At 39.9% G+C, this 22,523-nt stretch overlaps 1 protein-coding gene across 1 annotated transcript in view; it reads left to right on the top strand.

The window, feature by feature from the left end:
- SKOR2 (SKI family transcriptional corepressor 2) overlaps positions 1-20,950 on the top strand; it is a gene marked incomplete at both ends in the record, with an annotated part of 33,704 nt that extends 12,754 nt beyond the window's left edge. The window contains 4 exons of the mRNA XM_079717144.1: positions 2,685-2,750; positions 3,131-3,229; positions 12,403-12,470; positions 20,888-20,950. Coding sequence (XP_079573270.1) covers positions 2,685-2,750; positions 3,131-3,229; positions 12,403-12,470; positions 20,888-20,950 — 296 coding nt within the window. The remainder of the gene's footprint in view (positions 1-2,684; positions 2,751-3,130; positions 3,230-12,402; positions 12,471-20,887) is intronic.
- Positions 20,951-22,523: the final 1,573 nt, after the last annotated feature.

Here is a 22,523-nt window from a genome sequence, read left to right as displayed (position 1 = left end):
TTGCAACTGAGAAATTTGAATCTTCTAAGCTCAAAACTGACAGATTTTTCTGAGAAGTTGCAGCAGAATACCTGTTTAAAATAGACACATGTAAAATATTAATTAATCCTTCACAAAGTGGATGAAAAGCGGATTATTAATGTCATCGGCAGATTCGCCTGTGGTTAATATAGTTTTATTTACTAGCTATTTGTTTAATGCTTCATACCATTGTAAACCTCCTAACTGTGAAGTAGAAAAGAAATGCAATTTTACATATATTATTTTAATTTTTTAAGTTAATTATCTAGTTGAAATGTAATATAAGGTAAACAGTCCACAAAATGTACTGGTAGGTCAAAAAGAAGCTGGTCTCTAATGTGGTAAGGAAACGGCTTCTAGAGTTGCCTATTCAGAAACTAACTATCTCATTTAAATCATGTCTTGAGGTGTTGGGAAAGTTGTAGAATGATAAAATCTCATCATGCTCTGTAGATAGATGCAGAGATGTGTGCATGCTCATTTCTTTTCTTGTTCAACCTCAACATTATATGTGGGTATGAAACATCTATGCATTTAACATCTGGTTAACTGAGACTAAAGTAAACATAGGTAAAACTGCACATAATATGCATTTATCTTCATTTTAAAATATCATTATTCTTGGTTTATACATTTACGATTTGTTATCAACCTCTGTGTTACTCTTCTTTTAGATAATAGTAGTTTGTAGGAATTACGTTGAGGTCTGTATTTAAAATGCTTCACGGGTATTTCCTCATTATTTATTATATGGAGAAGAAAGCCAAGGTATTAATGTTCAAAAGCCTACAGAGAGAGGTCATGTCCAAGATGAAAATGCGAATAAGTTTGTGCAAATATGATCTAGATAGTACAGAAAATGGCTGCCATTAAGGAACTCAGGATGCCCTGGATATTGTTGTGCTGATGATGGGGAGCCAGAAGAAGTGCCTTCCCATAAGTGTGCACATGCTTGGGAATATTTGTACATTTGTATTTTCATACACACATATGCACACATGCATACCTGCACACACATACCCCCGACAGTCATCATGTGGACTGCAGAATCGCCATTTATAATATCAGATTGAGGACTTTTCTGTCCGTCCTTGATATTGTAGGCTGCCACTTTGGGAAGAAATTCTGTTTCCCTCTTTGCAGAAATTTTTCCCTTGACAATGAAATTCCCCAGTATTCGTGGAAGTGCCCAGGACCATTTCACTCCATTTCTTGCTGAGGAAGGGAAATGAAAAGATATGAGAACAGAATTGAAACGATGCATCTAACTTGTGCTATGATTTAGAATTTGCGACCTCCTAGGGTCCCTTTCAGTGACAGCTGAAGACACTTTATTGAATATGAGTATGTGTCTAGCACTGTGCAAGGCACTGGCCATGCAGAAAAGACAGAGCCCCGCCTCCAGGTAGCCTGCCTAGTAGGTGCAGAAGGCTGGAAGCAAACGGCACCAAGGACATGGAAGAGCTAACCTGGGGGGCAGGGGAGGGGGATAGAGGAAACCTTCTCAGAGCACCTCTGTCTGCACTGCCATATCTCTATAGATGAAAACGGAAAGCTTAATTAAATTATGTGGGTAATTGCGGATAACAAGTTGAAACTTTTTAAAATTCTGATAGCAGAATGATTGCATTTCTTTGTTTATGTTTTCTGGATTATATAGACTCAATTTATGACTGTAGATATATACATTTTCTTAGCTTGTCATCATTCTAGTTAGCACAGAAGCAAAATAGGTAAGGACAGCCATCTAACTTCTATCCACAATACAGTTTATACTGTTTGAAGACAAGTAGTTAAGCAACTCTCATCAGCAAGCATATGACTATTACAAAGTAACATAACTTATTTCACTTATTTCTTTTCGGTTGATTTCTTTTTTAAAAACTATCAATTGTTAGGAAACCACTCCAGGCTCATAACTTCTCTCCCAGGGACAGCTAAAGCCTCCTCCCACTTCTTTTTCACCACCCCACATTTTGGTGGCCCAAGAAGGCTGGAGGCTTCTGCTTCCATGGTCTTGGGTGCCTTCCCAATAAAATCAGGCTTCTTCACTTCTAGAAAGAGAGGGAGTCTGATCAGATTTCTCCCAGAAATGTCAGCTGTTCAACCTCCTCTTTTGCCCTTCTAGCAGGTAGCTTGGTTGTAAAGGCTGGGCAGTGGTAGGGGCTGGGAGGGAGGCTGACATTAGGAGTCTGCTTTCATGGAGCTGTCGTCGCAGTCTAGGTGGACTCGGCCCTCATTTTCTGTCACTCCCCTCCATGGTTCAGGGGAATGATACATGAGTAAATGAGGGCAATGTTTGGCTCCAAGGACTTCCACCTTGAAGTTATATTAAAAACACTCTTTTGTAGATATTAATAGAAAGTGAAAATAACAACTTGCAGAAAATAGCCTACACAAAACTAATTTTGGTTTTGGTTTTGGTTTTTTTTGCGGTACGCGGGCCTCTCGCTGTTGTGGCCTCTCCCGTTGCGGAGCACAGGCTCCAGACGCGCAGGCCCAGCGGCCATGGCTCACGGGCCCAGCCGTTCCGCGGCATGTGGGATCTTCCCGGACCGGGGCAGGAACCCGTGTCCCCTGCATAGGCAGGCGGACTCTCAACCACTGTGCCACCAGGGAAGCCCAAAACTAATATTTTTTTTCTCCTTTTTTTTTTTTTAAAGGTGAACACACACAAGAGACGAATTCACCTCATTCACTCAGAAAGGATGTAGAAAATATGGGGAAAGGTAAAGAAAAGTTTTAATTCTGTAGAACTTCTCTTAGCTTTACAAGACTAAAGAGATAATAGGAGGATATTTTTGTTCTACACTATATTTTAAGTTTGACAAGCAACATATGAATAATATATGGACCATGAGGTGGATATAATTGAGATTAATGCATACATATCAATCAGTACATGACACTGTAAAATAATACTTTAAAATAATACATTACATTGATTTATATTCATGGATTTCTGCACAAAATCTATCCTATGTCTATGTGACACTTTTTAAACTGGTAAAATATTTTGTCTTATAATAATAAATTGCCATATGTAACAGTTCTCTGGAGAGTTATTTGTAAAGATTAGTAAAATGACTCTTCTTTTTTTCTTTATTAGAAGAACTTCAGAAGGTTTTATTTGAACAAATAGATTTGCGGAGACGACTAGAACAAGAATTCCAGGTGTTAAAAGGAAATACATCTTTCCCAGTATTCAGTAAGAAATCACTTTTATTTCATTGCCTTATGATATTTGATGACATTTCTATTATTAGGCATAAGGATAGGCTTCTAAATATTATGTGATTACACAAAGTACCACAGTCTTCCGGTGGTCTCAAAGTATTTGGAAATTTTAGGCTGTTATTTATGCTTTGAATCAGCTGACAGATAAAATTTCTTATAAGAACCTTTTGGTGTTTATTCTATTGGTATATGTGATTCTGTGCATATGTATTGTGTACATTTAAAACATGTATGCAAATATACCATTAAATATGTAGATATATTGACATAGTCAGAAATATTAATAATTTTTAAAACAAAAGAATTACTCAGGTATTTTTTTTCTCTAAGCTAGGAAAAACAAAAGAACAGTTAATTCTTATTCTCAGATAGTGCTAGAGAGCTGCCTGGTGCTTGAGACATGAAGATTTAAAATTTAACAATTCAATGTACACATATTTTATTAATTAAAATTAGTACGATTTTAGTAGTTTGGGATTCTCCATCCATATTTAGTATTAAAATTCCATTCCAAATTTGGTGGCAATAGAAACTGTACAATAGGGCCTCCCTGGTGGCGCAGTGGTTGAGAGTCCGCCTGCCGATGCAGGGGATGCGGGTTCGTGCCCCGGTCCGGGAGGATCCCATGTGCCGCGGAGCGGCTGGGCCCGTGAGCCATGGCCGCTGGGCCTGCGCGTCCGGAGCCTGTGCTCCGCAACAGGAGAGGCCACAGCGGTGAGAGGCCCGCGTACCGCAAAAAAAAAAAAAAAAAAAAAAAAGAAACTGTACAATAAAAACTATTGGTTCTACTCCCAGAGTCCTAGAATTTCAGAAAGACCTATGATAGGTGTCCAGATTTCTAAAATTCACCTGTCGTGTTCTGAATCACATTTGGACAAATACATCACAGTAGTAGTTTTCAAGCTTTTTGGAGTTTCATTTAGTCATATTTTAAATTATATACATTTAATATTAATTTTTTCAGGAACACTTTTTTAGAATGTCAGTGCCCTTTGTTTTTTAGTCCAGGCATCACAAAACTCATGTTGGTAGTTTCTGTGGAAGAGCCATAGGCAAACATCCAGAAAAAGATTTTTCAGTAATTGTGACAATTTTAATAGTATGAGCACAAAGGTCTGCACTCGCCAGAGTTTCTCAAATGTAATCATCAGCACAAACTGAAAGACATGCCCTCTCGGGTAGCATTTTTGAATAGTACTGGGTTCCTGGTAACATGTCAAACTCAGTTCCACCAGACTGCTTAGCAGGGATAAAAATGAAGAGGACTCATGATGGAAGAGAGTTCTGGCGCCAAGGAGCGATAGGGTCAGTCAAGTTTGTGATCTGTCAGTAACCGCAAGGGAGGTTTGGAGCTCACGATGCTTCAGTATTTTGAATTTGGAGAATGCCTGCTGAGGCTTAGAATAAGATGGAAGAGAGGAGAATGGCCAGTAGCTTTTGATAGTGTGTTGGGATCATCATGACATTTGTATCTTCAAGAAAAAGAGAAACATTTTAAAAATATCTTTGAAACCTTGAAAAACAGGTGCTTCCAAGGGATCCAGGATTCTCTCATTTCTAAAACCACATCTTAAAAAAGACTGCACCGTTCCTTGCAGCGATGAGCAGACACTGAGTGATTTGTGTCCCTTCTAAGCTGATGTTTATCTAATTGTTGAGTTTGCGGATCCAGCAGAGTGAGTCCAAATCCCACTGAATCCCCAAAGTATCCACCTAACTCCATGTGAAACCAGTGTAGCCATAATTTATCCCATTAATAAAAGCTGATCAATCATTTTAAGGAATTAAGTAATTTATACATTTTCTTACTAATTACTCTACCATACAACATGTACGTGTTTCTGTTTTTTAAAAAGTTAGGATGTTGTAGTACAACTGTCCAGTTTCCATTCAGACCCATCACTCATCCTTTTGGTGTGAATTAAAATGAATCCTCTGCGATTGCCACGTATGTGAAACACTTCAATTAAACAACAACAGAAAAGTTTTGCCCTTTTTTATCTACAGTGTACTCCACTGACCAAGGAAGTGGTGCCCAAGTTTGAATAATGCGTGGCTTAGACACACCACAAAGGGACAGTTAATTTCACACCAGTGAAAATAGCAAATGCACATTACGTGCTTGTTAACTAAGTGTGAGAGGCGGTGAGCCTGGCAGACAGATTTAGATTCGCTCAGATGGAAAGGGGAGGACGGAACTTTGTAAAGCCCATTCAGAAGGAAGCAGAGAGGAATCCCAGCAAGAGCTTTTTACTAGGAGGTGGACTCACAGTCACAACACTTCAAACCCAGTTCACTTAGAGCACTGGGGACCTAAGCTAAGCTATCACCTGTGACAGTTAGGAAGCCAGGCTCAAAATACCCTGAGATACTTTGTGGCTCTGCTACCTCATGGCTGTAGGACCTTGGAAACTGTAAAGCGGGCCGGATACTTCCTGTCCCACAGGAAGATGAGGACCAAATGCAAGGATCCACGTGAAGGTCTGAGCACATCCCTAGCACAGGATAAGTGCTTGATAACATCAGCAGTGATGGTGACAGTCATGACAAAGCAGGGCGAGGAAGAGGAAACTATTAGCATCGAGCTCTCGAAGAGCATGTCTAGAATGGGTCCAAACTTCTGAGCTTTTCTTGTTGTGCTTTGGGAGTGAGTGATGACCTGTGGCACAGAATAGTGAGGATAAAGATGAGAGGAAGGAGGAGGTGGGGGAGGGAGGAAAGTGGAAGAGGCGGAGGGGGAGAAAGCAGGCCTCCGTACTCTGTGGGCAGAGGCTGGGAGGAGGAGGAAGCACAAGCAAGTCTCTCCACTTGCTGGACAGAGGCTTCCAGAGCTGCAAGACTCTGATGGGGAAATGCAGGGAGGAGGAAAGGAGCGGACACCGCAGAGCAAGCAGGCATTTACCATCCAGGTGGAGGCCGCAGAGAGCCTGGCGGCTAGTAGCGGGGTCTCCAGGTTTGGACACCGACTCCCCCACTGAGTAACCTTAGGCAAGTTACCTAACCCCCTTTTCAACTGTAGAACAATACTACTGCCCATCTCGTGGCGTTGCAGAGAGGATTAAATGTATAAAGTGTTTCGCATAGTGACTAGTGACTGATCCATAGTAATGTGAGTTGCTGCTGCTGTTACCATTTTAAGGGTAATATGTACATTCCTGCAGGGGCTTTATTGTAAACCAGCTGATATTAGAAATCAGAACTTCTAGAGTTTTCCTGGGCTGTCGTTATAGAGGATGAAACAGGCAGTGAAACTTATTTTGATATGAGACAATCCATTTAGTTGACCAACTGGGTAGAACATGAGAAGAGAGCTCAGGAGGGGATCCAGAGGGAAGGTGGGAGAAATGTAATCTAAATTGGGTAGAAGCAAGAGTTTGGAGGAAATGGATGACGAGGAGCTTCACCTTTATCAAGGTCACTGAGGTGACAGTAGGACAGCTGGCCCCACATCCTGCAATGACAGTCATGCTTAGCTGGACAGGAGTAAATGGTTGGAGACCCTGCCCCCAAGATGCCACCATTCCGAGCTCTCCCACTAAGGACTGGTCTGATCAATTTTGCGGCTGCAAATCCAGAAGTCATTTTAGCCATCACATTGTGTCTGCCTTGCCTGGTGAATCTCTCCTTCCTCCCTTCTCCTCCAACACCCTGCACCTTCCTTTATTACAGTATTCAGGCCTTTGCTGTAGTTTTTCATTCATTTTACTCTCTTGCCACTGGCCATCAGTATAACTTCCGAGCCTAGGCCTGACTGGGACCTGCCAAAGGGTTGCTGGATGAGGCCACGAATGGAGAAGGCCCTCACCCCCTCCCTCTCCTGTGTCGCTGCTGCGCGGTGCCCTGGGTCCTCACCTCCCTTCCCCACTCCAGCCCTTTCTGCTCACTGCTATTAGCCCTGCCTTCCTAAAAATCTACCTTTGGCACCACATCTTCCACTCACTATAGTGATTCCCTATTGCTGACCGTATCGCGTCTAATCTAACTCCTGACTGGCTTTTACAACCCTCCGTAATCGGCCCCCCCAGGCTTATTTCCACTTCTCCCCCTACTCAGTTCCACTTACCCTGCGGACCACCCTCGCCCCTCACTTTCCACCTCTGCGCCCTGCGTTCCTCTAGTCCAAACGCCTCCCTTGTCTATGTGCTCCCCATCATTTGGGGCACAGCTCAAGCTCTGCCACCTCCAGGAAGCCTTCCCGCTCTTACAGTATGCACTCTGTGCTGAAGTCCTCCTGTGTTTATTTCTAGTTCCATGGGTGTTTTGTGTTCACTCCTCTCTGATTCTTTCACCCTCTACCCGACAGTGTTGTAAATAATTTCAGGAAAGAGTCTTCTCTTGCTGCACATGCAGCAAATTGTGGGAACATGACATACTCTCAATCAATGGTTGATATAAATATTGGAGTCATATTCGAAGAGATTAAAACTGACAATGAAGATGAGATTGGATCACTGATAAAGGAGATTAGCAAGGACTCATGAGTTGAGTCCTTGGATTTGCAGGTATGACAAATTCATGGCACTTGAGAGAACCAAGTGGAAAGGCCAGTGGTTTACAACAGGGAAGACCTAATGACTGGGGTTTTGTGAAAAACTTAACTGGTAGATTTTGATCATGTCATCGTCTTAGATTTTTGTAAAAAATTTCTTTTACAAGTTACTTTTAAGGTTACTTCTTATTAAAAGCAAACGACATTTCATCTACCCGAATATGGTTGTCCCATCTTTCACCTGTGGCTGTTACTAGATTAATTCTGTGTTCAGTGGTTTCTGTCTTTCCTTCCTCTCTCTTTGTTGTAGCATCCTCTGGAGAAGGAGGGATGGGGATTCTAAAACATGGTACAGATCAAAAGTCTCTGTCGTTGTTTAAAAGCAGTGATAACAAAATAAAGACTATGTAAATGCAATAAGCCCCAAAGCCTATTGCTTGATGAGTAGGCTCTACCAGGGGAACTAAGATCTACCATATGAGTTCTTTTTTTATTTCTAGTGCCAGGTATGTAGGCTGGATACTTTTTGTTGCTGTTTGAAAAACTCTTTGGCTGTTCAAACTGTCCACGTTTGCAGAGCACAGCCTTCAGTGCTTTTCTCTGCCACCTCCTTTTATGCTATCGTCTTCCAAAAATAGTTGGGTTTCAAGTGATTCTCATTAGAGTAAACAGCTTAATGATTTTTTCATCTCCACTTAAATTGTGTCTTCATCAACCTCAGAACATAGCAAAACTTTTAGTTTTTTTTCTCTTGCCAATTAACAATCTTTATATCTCTAAAGTTATACACATGCTTGTTGTAGAAAAGTTTAAATATAGAGAAATATAAAGGAAAGAAAATAAAAATCACCCATAATCCTGTCACCTAGAGGAAACCAATGTTAACATTTTGGAGCTTCAGCCTTTCTAGTGCATATTAAATCATTTTTTAAACAAAATGAGATATTATACACACCAGTTTTTACCCTCCTTTTTTTCACTTAACATGAGCTTCTTTTCAAGACTACCTAGCAGTCTATAAATGCGCTCTTATATTGGACATTAAAGTTTATCCAAGTTTTAGGCATCGTTGTTACTGAATCTTTGTACAAATCCATGATCATCTCCTTAGGATAAACTCCTAAAAGAATTTCTGGTAGAGTATGAACTTTTCAAAGCTCTTGATACATAATTTTATGTTGCTTTCCAGAAGGGTTGTACTAATTTATACTTCCATCCTTGGAACACCACGTATCATCTTTTCTTTAGATCTTTGCTAACTTAAATGGAAAAAGTGGTTCCTCGTATTATTTCCTTTTCTTTCATTGCTAGGGATATTGAACACCTTGCACATATCTGTCATTCATTTGTATGTTTTGTGAATGCCCACGTATTCTCTCCCCATATTTCTTTTGACATGTTCATTTTCTTCTGGTTTATGTGAACTCTTTATATACTAAAATATTAATTCTTTGTCACGTTGCAAATATTCTTTTATTTCTGTCCATTTTTAAATGTTGACTAGGGTGTTTTGTGTTTGTGTTTATTGTCATACCAAAGTTTTAAATTTTTATCTAATCAAATCTGTAAGTCTTTCCTGTTTGCTTTTTGTCTTTGATGCCCTTCCTCACTCCAATTTTATAAAAATATTCACCATTTTTCCGGCACTTTAACGGCTTCATTTTTTTTTTCACTTTAACTTAAAGAATTGTACTGTGTGCCATCATAGAGCAATGAGCATGAATTAAGTAAGGACTAGTTATCATCGTTCCACTCCAGATTACCCTTAGCTATTTCCTTCTCCAACATCAGACTCTCCTGGGATGCCAGGGAGGTGCCACAGCCAGCTTCAGGCAGCCCTTCGTCTCCCACCCACCTTAGCATCACCCTGATCAGAGGCACTGCGGAGCCCGAGAGGGACAGAAGAAGCTGCTGAGGTTCAGAGGGCAGTTCTCTCCTTCACAGAGGGAGACCTGCTTGGGATGTGCTCTGGTGTCTGGAAAACACACTGGTCTCCTGAAGGTATTCTGGCCCAGGTACAGGGCCAAGGGCACTGAAACCAGGGCAGTTTGTGGAGCACTGGCTCCTGTTGCCTTGTACCCAGCCTATGGGCTTTGACCCACCTCCAGAGCATCCTGAGGTGGCAGGTGGGTGCCAGCCCCTCATACAGTACCTGACTTCTCATTTTTATCAGTATAAGTCAAAATTACCCACTCCCCATTTTCCAACACAGGAAAGACAGAACTGGGTGTGTGGAGCCCAACCAAATCAGTTTACCTTGTCATCAGATCTTAAAGCAGTAGAGCAAGAAAGGACCTTACAGAGCACATCGTTCCACACCCTTGTTTGTTCAGATAAGGGTCTGAGCCTCCAGAGGGGGGTAATTACTGTCCAAGGCAGAATCCAGACCTTCTGGTGGGTACTTCATTGTTCTATTCATTCCTCATTCATTAACTAGCCCCTGCTGTGTGCCAGGCCCTGTGGTGGGCTTTGGAAATTTTAAAAGGGTCTAAAATTATCTTCCTGTCCTCACTGTTTCACTGAGAGACAGATGCATAACAACTAATCATAGTACAGATTATGGATGCATTAACAGAGGTATGTACAGAGTGCTGGAGGAGTACAAGAGAAATGTGGCTAATTCTGGCAGGAGAGGGCAGGAGAATTGGAGAGAACATTTCAGAAGACAGAACCTTTGAGTTGGACTTTAAAGAAAAGGGAGATGTTTGCTGTAAGGGCCAGGCCACAGCAGTGGCAAACACAGAGTGGCTGGGAGTGCAATGCATGTGTGGACTGGAGAGTGGTTTGGTGGGTGATGTGGTGGAAGGAGTTTCCTCCGCCCCATTTGCTGCAACCAGCTGAGCCACTTGCTGTTGCCTACTCCCGCCTACACATCTTAGCGAAGAATGCTGATCACACCTCCTCAAGCTTTTCCTCCAAGGGAACGAGGGCTCCTTCCTTGACCCTTGCATAGCACCACAAGCTTACCTCTATTACAGTAACTCTCACATCAAATTCTGAGGTGAGAGTAGAAAATGGGTCTTCTTAAAAATATGTATCTTATAAAAGGCAAAACTATGGAGACAGTAAAAAGATCAGTGACTGCTAGGGGTGGAGTGGAGGGGAGGAATGAATCAGCAGAGCCTAGAGGATTTCAGGGAAGTGAAAATACTCTGTATGATATTGTGATGATAGACATATGTTATTATGTATTTGTCCAAACCCATAGAATGTCCAACACTAAGAGTGAATCCTAAGGTAAACTATGGCCCTTGGGCGATAATGAGGTGTCAATGTAGGTTTATCCGTGGAAACAAATTCTGGTGAGTGATGTTGATGATGGGGGAGGCTGTGTGCATGGGGGGAGGCACAGAGTGTATGTGGAAAATCTCTATACCTTCTTAATTTTGCTGTGAACCTAAAGCTGCTCTTTTAAAAAGTTCTTTTAAAATTAATTAATTAAAAATACATGCTTGAGGTTGGGGAGGGAATTCAAATAGTGTAGAAAGATAGATCAAAAAAATAAAAAGAACAATGTTTTTAGTTTCTAAGTAGCCAGAATCTCATGAGTGGTAAAGGGTTTATTACCTTGACAGCGATGGGAAACCCTCACGGAGTTTTAAGCAGGAGGATGAAAGGGATTTGGAGGCCAGATGGTCAGTTGGGAAACTTTTCAGGGAAGAGGTGTCTGCATTTGGGAGGTAACAATGGCAAAGAGAGGAGAGGATGGAGGTAGAATATACAGGACTCACACACCAGTTGGCTGTAGAGATGAAAGGGAGAGAAGAGATGATGACACAGTTTCTGGTTTCTTCAAGCCACTGCCCTGACCACCCACCACAGAGTCATATGAAATCATGTTAATTTCTCATTTAAAGCAGAAAAGGCTGAAGTTAGCCAAGTCCACACTTTAAAAAAGATCAATGGAGAAGATGAAAGAACAAGATGCACATTAGGAAGTCATTCCTTTCTGGAAATACAATAAAAATGATCAATATGTAGAATGGCAATGATATTTTGCACAATATGTTTTAAAGTTCCTTCCTTCTCAGATTGAGGCAAGGTCTGTAGAACCACATAGGCCCAAGGAGGACATAGGATAAGGCTGCTACCGGGTGGGAGAGTTTGCAGGTTGGGAGAGTCCAGTCAGAATACATTTATCACTCAGTCTCTTAGACGTGAGATGAGCTGCAGTGAAGCCAGGCAGGCACATCTAACAGACCTACGTCTTATCACCCACGGGTTCGCGTGCACAAGGGTCCACGTTTCCTATGATCGGCTTTGTCTGAGCTTCACCCCGTCACTAGCACTAGACTTCTGAAGACAGTGGAAGCTCTCAGTACTGTGACTGGCTCAAGTGTTCAAAGACTAGAGAACATGCTTGCCCTCGACATTCCTGAGTAGTTACTATGTGCAAGGGATTATACTAGATGGGCTATGTGATACTGTGAAATATAAGAGATAGACCTTAGCCTCTCAGGATTTACTGTCTATTCTGATTAAATCACAGTCTTGAAGAAAACATCTCTTCAAACAACTAGAGTGTTTACTTGTAAAAATACCAAAGGACGGTGGGGGGCAGTTCTATGGGACTGTCAGTAATATTTTTACTAAATATGCCAATAGTAGATTTTGCACTTTAATTAATTTATTTCTCTGTTTCTCACTCCTACCAGATAATTTTCAGGATCAAATGAAAAGGGAACTAGCCTACCGAGAAGAAATGGTGCAACAGTTACAAATTGTAAGATGCATTTCTACTTAAAAATAAATGCAAGGTGATGGGTTTGTTTTCAAACCACCCAATATGTATGAAACTGTTAGTGTTTTTGCCTTGAAGTCCTTTGGTCCACTTCCCTCTCCGCTGGTTTAGATGCTAATTGCCAAGAGATTTACTTAGATGCAGGATACACAGATGTGTCAGTACATTTCCTCTAAATGTAACTACCTACCATGTGTTAATAGACAGATGTGTACATTGTCTCTGAGGGTGAACCAGAGGTACCTGCATTGTCTTCCACTGTGCAAACTTCCGAACACAGCGCTAGGCTGCACCAGAAGCTCAGGGAAGGGCCATTGTCTTTGTCTTCCCCCTCCTTCCACCGCCCAGACCTGAGCAGGCCCTCTGCTGTCAATAGAACTTAGTATAAATACAATTAATCAATTAAATTCACTTGAACGACGATGAAAAGAAACGAATTATTTCCAAATGAAGTGTGTGACTCTATCCTAATCATGTCTGAAAGTGGACACTGACAAAGATCTATTTATACAGAAACAGGGAAGCAGGAAAATGTCTGGTAAATAAATGTTGCGAGGTTTTATGTTTTTCGGTTTTTGAGTTGTTTTTTTCTTTTTCCTGAATTCCTCGCCCTTTGTCCCCATGCACATACATCTGGTATTATTTATTAGTGCTTTGAAAGCAGTCTCCCAAGCTTCCTCATTTTCATGGGTACAATGGGGAAATAATTTCTGCTTTGTTTATGTAAGATTATTTATTTATTTATTTACGGCCGTGTTGGGTCTTCGTTGCTGTGCACGGGCTTTCTCTAGTTGCGGTGAACGAGGGTTACTCTTCGTTGTGGTGCCGGGCTTCTCATTGCAGTGGCTTCTCTTTGTTGGGGAGCACGGGCTCTAGGCACGCGGGCTTCAGTAGTTGTGGCGCACGGGCTCAGTAGTTGTGACGCACAGGCTCTAGAGCACAGGCTCAGTAGCTGTGGCGCATAGGCTTAATTGCTCCGCGGCACGTGGGATCTTCCCTGACCAGGGCTCAAACTCATGTCCCCTGCATTGGCAGGTGGATTCTTAACCACTGCGCCACAAGAGAAGTCTATTTATAAGATATTTTTAATCACCTGGGTAAAGACATACATTGATCCTTAGTGTTCTTCACAGCATGATTATTATAATTTGGGTTGCTTGGTGTTTCTGAGCTGGTCCACGTTATCCTTATACCATGAAGCATGTATCTATGCAGACCCGCCTGTCTTGTCTAAAGAGCCAGGCATCTAGCTTTCTGTCAGGATTATTTAAGGAAGATGGTTATTGATGTTTCCTTTCTGCATGGGAGAAATCATGCTTGCGTTAATGGAGATTGCTGAGAGTCATTTCGAAAGCAGCCTTGTATTTCATGATGTTTTCCCCCATTCTAGGGGCTCTATTAAAAGTACTGCTTCTAACTTTAACCCTCCTTCTGAGGTTTTCCTGGATCTCAAGTGCTGGTTAACAACTCTCCGTTCTGAAAACCACCTCAACATAAGACCCTCTTAAACAGGATCTTTCTTCTTGTTTTGGTTTTGCTTGTGTTCGTTTTATTTGCACCTAACTTCACTGGGGCACAGAAGGAGTTTCTTAATCAATTGAACACTAATCCCCCACAGGGGTTAAAAAAAAGTATCTACTCTTCTTAGCTTTTGATACCTAGATAATAAGAGCTGCTCATTACTTGCTGTGAATTTAAGTATTGTTTTATTTGTCCAAAGGAAGAATGTAAAGATAGAATCAGAGGTAGAAGGATATAACATTTTAAGACCTTACTTATTGTACATAGGATATCGTTTTCAGACTCTTAAAACAAAAATTGCCACACATGCAACCAAAAATGTGTGACTGCTGGGTGGTGATGAGCATAGCAAAATGGGCATTAGGAAAGGAAACTAAATAATTATTTCAGGGCCAGTTATTTAAGGCCAGTTATGTAATTTTAATGTCTTAATTTTCTTTGACATTTGGTTTCTTTAGACTAAAGAGGAAATGATATTGCATCCATGTAATAAGCAGGCAGTATTAATAAAAGAAAAAATATCTCTTGTCTTTTGAGATATCTGGTACATGGAAGATACAAATTGGTATTACAAAATATCTTTGTTGTATTGCAAAATATTTTATCATTATGTATTTATTTATCTAGACAAGTGTTATTAATTCATATTCCTCTAGATAGTAAATTTTCCTGGTTGCAAATTAAAGTCTTTGGGAGGAGCTGGAATGTTTTCCCCCAGCCTTGTAGGTACCATGTAATTCCTGAAATCCACAAAAGTACATCCAGACTACCACCATGAAAATTGGTGAAATAGACATGATTTGTCCCTTCTGCGTCTTCCCCTTCTTTCGTGTCCCCTATCCTTAGATGCCCGGGTCTTCGTGCTACCTTCAACACCTAGCATGGTGTCTAACATCAAATCGTGATCAGTAGACATTTGTTGACTTAATCACCACCCATGGATGCCCCCTGACCCAACTCTGATACTGTTATGTAGCAATCCTCTTCATTCTTTTCCAAATTTTCCTGGCTTGGTCCTGATTTCCTCAAATTTTTTTTGTGCTGGGTAACTACTACCAAAACTACTAAAAGAAGGCATACCAGTGAATCACTGGGAGCTTATGTATTATTACAGCACTGTCCTTGTGACTAACAGATACAAGCTTTAAGGTCTGCAAACTTGAGTTCAAGATTCATCCTGTAGAGTTCATTGTATCAGTTTCTAAACCAAAGGGACATGTTATAAGGTCCAACCTAGTACCCTGATAGGGATATGATAAGGCACAAGTGTTTAATAAACATGAAATGCACATGTAAATGTAAAATGCTGTGCCGATACAAGTAATCAATTTAATGGCATGCCCCTTCTCAAAGTAGTACCTCTATTAGTGGAACTATTTGAGCCCTGGTGGCTAGACATATATTTGTGCGGGAAGGACCTGTGTTCACACTATACCATCTGCTTTAGAACTGAGGCAGCAAACTCAAGGTTACTTGAACAGAAACTTATCCTGTCCCTCATTCAGCTTGTTGTATTTGCTAAAGTAACTGGAGAAAAATATCTTTAGAAAATTATACCTAAATATTATCAAGAAGTTGCTAGGTATCACAGTTATTGACTTTCTCAATATTTTTAGTTGAATGCTCTAATTCATCAGTAAATATAGTTACATGCTTTGCCCCTTGAGAACAGAACAATTCACCAAACATTATTTTATTCTTTTATGTTTAAATTATTTTATATTTAAAGTATTACAGAATAGTCATTTGCTTACAGAATAGGCATCCTTTCCTTTAGATGAAATAAAAACCCACTCTATCTTGCAGTCATGGAGAATTCAAATATATTAAAACCATCATATTTTGTAACAATTCCCATAGACCCACAATGCATTTATCCTATGCTGTTGCACAGTGTTCTTATTCAAGATGATATCGAAAGCATCTTGGGTATCATTGCCATAGAAAGCAAACTTATGAATTTCTTTGGTTCCTGCATTTTTAGATTCTCCGCTGACTGTAATTTCTACCCATTGCTTCCTTTTACAGTTTGTTAAATGCGAAGTTGTGATGACTATACACTCAAATGATTGACTCTCTTTGTGTGTTTGTAAATAAATGTGCATTTATCTAATGTGAGATTTAAAGCATATGCAGTTTATTTAACACATATACATGGGCCACAAGCTAATATTTTTTTTACAAATAGTTTAAAATGAGAGTTTTACAGTCCTTATCACAGTTTGTGTTATAGTCCCCCACCTCTGCTCTGGGTTTTCAAATGCTTAAAATGTTTTTATTACCAAACCAGATTTATTTATACAAATGAAGAAATATGTTCCTCTCAATATGAACCAAATACAAAGGTTTTAGAATTTAACACGTTCATGAAGATGTTAGTGTTTAGTATAATAAAGAGCAAAAGATTTCTCATTCACAAATGAGCTCTGGTTCTAGGAAAAAAGTTCAATTTTTAAAACAAAACCATCATCCCTTAGGATTGAGAAGAAGGTAAAGAAACCATTACAATGTTATATGTAAATTATATCTCAATTTTTAAAAAATTTCTAAAGAAAAAAGTGAAGGCATTTTACTAAGTGTATAACCATTCTTAAAAGATTTTTATTAGAGTATAGTTGATTTACAATGTTGTGTTAGTTTCAAGCGTACAGCAAAGTGAGTCAGTTATACATATACATATATCCACTCTTTTTTAGATTATTTTCCCATATAGACCATTACAGAATATTGAGTAGAGTTCCCTGTGCTATATAGCAGGTCCTTATTAGTTATCTATTTTATATATAGTAGTGTGTATATATCAATTCCAATCTCCCAATTTATCCCTACCCCCTTATACCCTGGTAACCGTAAGTTTGTTTTCTACATCTATAACGTGTATAGCCTTTTTTTTTTTTTTTTTTTTTTTTTTGCGGTACGCGGGCCTCTCACTGTTGTGGCCTCTCCCGTTGCGGAGCACAGGCTCCAGACGCACAGGCTCAGCAGCCATGGCTCACGGGCCCAGCCGCTCCGCGGCATGTGGGATCTTCCCGGACCGGGGCACGAACCCGTGTCCCCTGCATCGGCAGGCGGACTCTCAACCACTGAGCCACCACGGAAGCCCGTGTATAGCCTTTTGATTAAAGTTTTTCCAAAGACTGGAATATAATGTAGTTTACAACATGAGCTGAGACTACTGTGATGCCTTGATAACCTTTTTTTAATTTTTTACTGCTAATTTGGCAACAATTTTTTAAAGCAAGTACATGTATGTATAAGCTACTACCGTAGGTTTGTTGAAGGCATGTCATAGTTGGAGACATAGTTGTTGAGGACATTAGTCATAGTTCTTGAAGGACACTGTGAAGCTGCAACAGAAAACGCATGATAAATGGCTAGACCCAGATTCACATCCTTTGAACTTGCTGGATCGCTACCAAGGGGCACGTAGATTGAGAAAAAGTGCTTTTAAAATATGCTAGTCTTGAAGTGCCCTCTGCTGTTCTTCCAGAGCACTGCAGTCACACACAGCCAGAGGGAACCAGTCTCAAAGTTCCTCATTAAAGCCTCAATTAAAATGAATGTTCAACCAGTAGATTTAGTACTAATGTTTCGTTCACCGTGGACTTGTAAAAAGTAAGTTTAGAACTTTCTGATGGTGTGAGCGCTGTGCTTCCTTGCAGGGAAAGGAGCGGTGACAGGTCTTTATCGTTTCTGGAGGAGTGCTCCCGCTTTGGCAAGGGCACAGCTCTTCAGTGTGGTCTTTTCTTGGAGGTTCTCCAGTATTCATTAGGATGGGAACTTGCCCAGACTTCTACCGTCTGAACACGGAGAGTTTATTAAAATATGTTTTACATATTTTTAAAAGGTAGATAGAGCACTTTATTTTTAGAAAAAGATCCCTGGGCCCCTAGAAGATTTTGATTTTGTGACTAAATATGTAACAAGTAGAGGACTTGATGTAAGTCTGAACTTCCTTGGAAGCTGCCTTAAGGTTCTCCAGGAGACAGACTTTGACTACTGTGGGTCCTTTTCCAATTATTGATCTGTTGCCTTGCATCTTGACAGTGCAATGACTCGTTTCTTAATTATATATCCTTTTTCTCGTCTTTCTCCTTTTGAGATGTTGACCCATCTTAATGTCTGAGCTCAGGCTAACTGTCTTGGCACAATCTAGGACATTATCTTTTTTGGTAAAATCTCAATACTTTTGATAGACTAGAGCCAACTAGGTGATTTAGAAGTTATATAGCAACTTTGAGGGGTTTTGTCCATGCCAATCTTGGTGATTTCCAAGCTGGTCAGAATGGAAAGAAAGCTTTTATAAGTTCTATTATAGGAGATTTACATGGCATAATTATCTTTAATGGAGCCTCTAAGATCCTGAGCTCCCTCAGTTGGGAAGTATAGAACGTGAAGCACCATCAATCATAAAAGTGCCCATTACTTGATGTATCATAAGAAAAGAAGATTCCAACTATTATTCTCAGATACCATCAATTATAGTACATCCAACTTCAGAAATGTCAAAATGTGAGGGAAAAAACTTCATCTTAGAATCAATGAAATAGGATAGTTTCCATGAACATTCGGACCATATGCTAATATATTCTTTCTTAATCATTCATGATTTAAGACGTGGAATTATTGACTCTCTCAGCTCACAACCTGAGATTAATAATTCTTCACACAGATTTAAATTTCAATCTGGAGATTTGGAGATCAAATGTGCTTATTTGGAAATGTCCTTTTTTTCCTGAGTCCTTTTCTTTAATTTCCTTATCAGCTTCCCATCTTAATGAAATGCTACATTGTTGTTTCTGAAAAAAGGAAAAAGGCATTCAGACTTAGATCTGAAAGTAGTGCCCTTCAGGCAGTTTTCTTTGGGTTAGGATGAGTAGTTTACTGGCTTTGATGAGATGGCTCATGGTGATATTAACTTATCTCGTGCAGTGCCTGGCACAGAACAGACACTTACTAAATCTTTGTGGCATCTAATCTTGATGTTGAGAATGCTTTCTAAATGCGAGAGTGACACAAATACATTTTATTAGGTAATCCTTATACCCCAAGGTTTACATCATTTCTACTTGTTATCCTAAATAATAGAATTCCATTCAAAGCTCTCTGAGATCATGCATCTAAAGAAAGAGATGATCCATGTGTTTTGGCATATTGTTTCATACACCAAAATGGAAAATCAGGATTCAAGTATGTCTCTGTTAATAGCAGGTATAGCATAACCCAGAGTGGAAAGAAGAGGTAACTAGAGTAGGTCCCTGTGTAACTATTCTTGTCATAGTTATCTAGCTAATCTCAGCTCTCGTCCTAAATATGAGATTAGGACACAACTATTTATGGTCCTATAAGAACCATTAATTTCGATGCTGCTATTATGGCCTTTATCAGATATGCCTCTATCGTAGACATCCATGTTGTGGCTGTGTATCAAGATAGTGAGGTGGTTATTTTAGTCTTCTCTCCTTTTTTCATTAAAAAGACTGTTTGAAGGCTTCCCTGGTGGCACAGTAGTTAAGAATCCGCCTGCCAATGCAGGGGATGCGGGTTCGAGCCCTGGTCCAGGAAGATCCCACATGCCGCGGAGCAACTAAGCCCGTGTGCCACAACTACTGAACCTGCGCTCTAGAGCCTGTGAGCTACAACTACTGAGCCCGCGTGGCACAACTACCAAAGCCCACGCACCTAGAGCCTGTGCTCTGCAACAAGAGAAGCCACTGCAATGAGAAGCCCGTGCACCGCAACAAAGAGTAGCCCCCACTCGCCACAACTAGAGGAAGCCTGTGCGCAGCAATGAAGACCCAACGCAGCCAAAAATAAATTAATTAATTTTAAAAAAAAGACTGTTTGATTCAACTAACCAGTTATTATGGCAAAATGGTCCAGCTAGTCTTAGCCACAAGCATCACTATAGATTGGTAGTTCCTTCCCATTAATAAAGGTTCATGTTTATGGGCTGGTAGATCAGGAGAGCAAAACATAAATATGCTGGGGATATGGGGAATGTATATAACCGTATTCAAAATATTACCTACTTGAATGACTATAATTTTCTTTCCTTCACTGCTTTTACATAATATCAGCCATAGTTCATGTTACATTCTAGAAGGCTGAATATTTCTTTAAATGTAAAACAGATTTATATCATTAGAGTCCTGAATTTAGCCTTATAATGATGAAGGTAAGTAACATAACTAGGGTTAGTAGAGAGGCAAATCTAAATAATACATGTAGTCCAGTTTCAACAATTTGAATTTTCTAATGAAAAGTAGCATATCAAATGCGATAGACTTTCATTCAAAACCCCAGTATTGAAAAGTACTTTTCAAGTTTATCCAGGTAGAATTCTCAAGGGTCATATTTTCCATTCAGTGCAATTATTTCTGATGCTTCTTAGTAGTTATTGGGAAATTACCCAGAGTAACAGTTTGTGTTTAGTTAATCTTATTTGTGATTTATAATGATAGCATATTTCCTCACTCTAATTAAATGAAAACTTACATGTTTGTAATCACAGTCTTGTTTTGTGACCTTGGACATACGTTATAACATAATAACTTAATTTTCATACCTAAATAAAAATGAGTACCATATTATTAAGTGCGAATTTTTGAAAACTTCTTAAGTGAAATGTCACATAGGAACCTCAGAGACTAGCTGTAGCAGCAACCTAGTGTGATCACCTGTTCTGTCCTGATATGCTTTTTAACAGGCCTTAGACATGCTATACCCCAGAAGCCCCGCACTGCCAGGCAGATGGAAACCTTTTGTCCTCTGGGCAGATCCACCAGCATTCAAATTTAGTCACAATAAAGGGTCTCCATTATACATGTCTCCAAATTTTGCTCACCTGGATAGTTTTGCTTGTTTTTATCTTACAGATTCCCTATGCAGCAAGCTTGATCAGGAAAGAAAAGCTAGGTGCCCATCTCAGCAAAAGCTAAAAGGTGAGCTCACCAGGGGAAACAGATTTTCCTTAACTCTCTGAATTGTTATTGTTCGGCTGTGTTCTTTACTGATGTACTTGAAATAGCCCAGGGGATTGATGATGTTGCATCCTGTGTTTAAGCCGATACACTGTTGAACTTCATTCTAGGCGTGGGGCTTCCTAAATAAATGGCTAAGTGCATCTTATAAATTCTGTGGAAAATTTCTAAAACTAAGGAAATTCTCAGTTCAGTCCTGCAGATGTGATCTTCATTCTGTTTTGGGGTTTTCTCCTCTTTCCGGTTCCTCCTGACACCCTGATTCCTGGTCCTCTGAAGGAAACCAGAGTGTCAGAAGCCATGCTTATTATGCTTTTTCTTCTCTTTCTCTCCTTTGCTTCCAAAATGTCTTCCTGAAATCCAACTTTCAGTGAGTTACTGACAGATGGTGCCGTGAATAACTGCGTGCGACGTAGACCTTCGAGAACTTCTGCTGCAGGATTAGTCATTCATTCTTTCCCTAAAACAATCCTTGTTTCTCTACAGCTGAAGCCAGATCCAACGTCACGTACCTGACAGCAATTTAAAAGACAAATATTCTAGACTCCTAAGGAAAAGAAGACAGTAAAAATTCAATGACTATATTCAGAATATACCTAAACATTTCAAAAGCAACTTTTTGATGATATGGCAGAAGATATAAATAATTGTTAGAATTGAAGGAATGCAAAAACTAGGATATTGTTGTTTCTCTAACAATACGTTAGGATGACCTAGCAGTTGGAACTGCTAAATCAGGGAAAAACTCAGATGTCAGAGGTGGTATTTATAAGTGCTCATGGCTAACTAGGATTGTAGTCATTTATCAGTTTTATTTGTTCCCATCACAGTGATTCTTCCCACTCCTTCCCTCTAGAACATATTTTCAATTCAATAGAATTGACTGGCCAAAAAAACTCTGTGCAATGCAGGTTCATGGTTCCTTTTCTTTCCTTCATGCCTCTTTTCTGCATATCACAAGGCTCCTCTACTATGTGCACATGACAGTTCTACTTCTTGCCATTATCTTTATTAGTGATAATCTTCAGTATTTTTCTTAAACAGTTATATGTATGTCACATTTCATTAGGAGCTCAAAACCCTTTCCAAGACAGTCTCTCATTCATATGCTTTCCCTTAATTTTACGCACAGGGAACCAAGGTACAGTGAAGAGAGATGTGATGTTTTCTGTCTCTGTTACAAAGCCAGGAAGAGATTCTAGGGCTCCTGATTTTAAAAGCAGTGCCTGCTTGCTCCTTAAATAGGGACTTCTTGTCTTCTGTGATTAGATTTTTAGCAACAGAGTTGCTCAGATAATAAGTCATTCTGTTTTGGGATGCTCAGATAATGTCATTCTGTTTCCATCTCCATGAAGTCATACACAAATGGACCTGTGACTTTGGTTTCATTCTATATCTTCAAGTATTTTTCTTACGTCTGAACTTGACTTTGGGTGATTTCTTTCTCATCTTTGTAGACCAGATTTGTCCCAGCAGTGTGAAATGAATAATTTTAGAACATTCAGAGTCTAATAAATCTTAACACAGAATA

Source organism: Hyperoodon ampullatus (assembly GCF_949752795.1).
Source record: "Hyperoodon ampullatus genome assembly, chromosome: 13".
Lineage (NCBI taxonomy): Eukaryota > Metazoa > Chordata > Mammalia > Artiodactyla > Ziphiidae > Hyperoodon > Hyperoodon ampullatus.
This window is presented reverse-complemented; position numbering and strand designations above follow the sequence as displayed.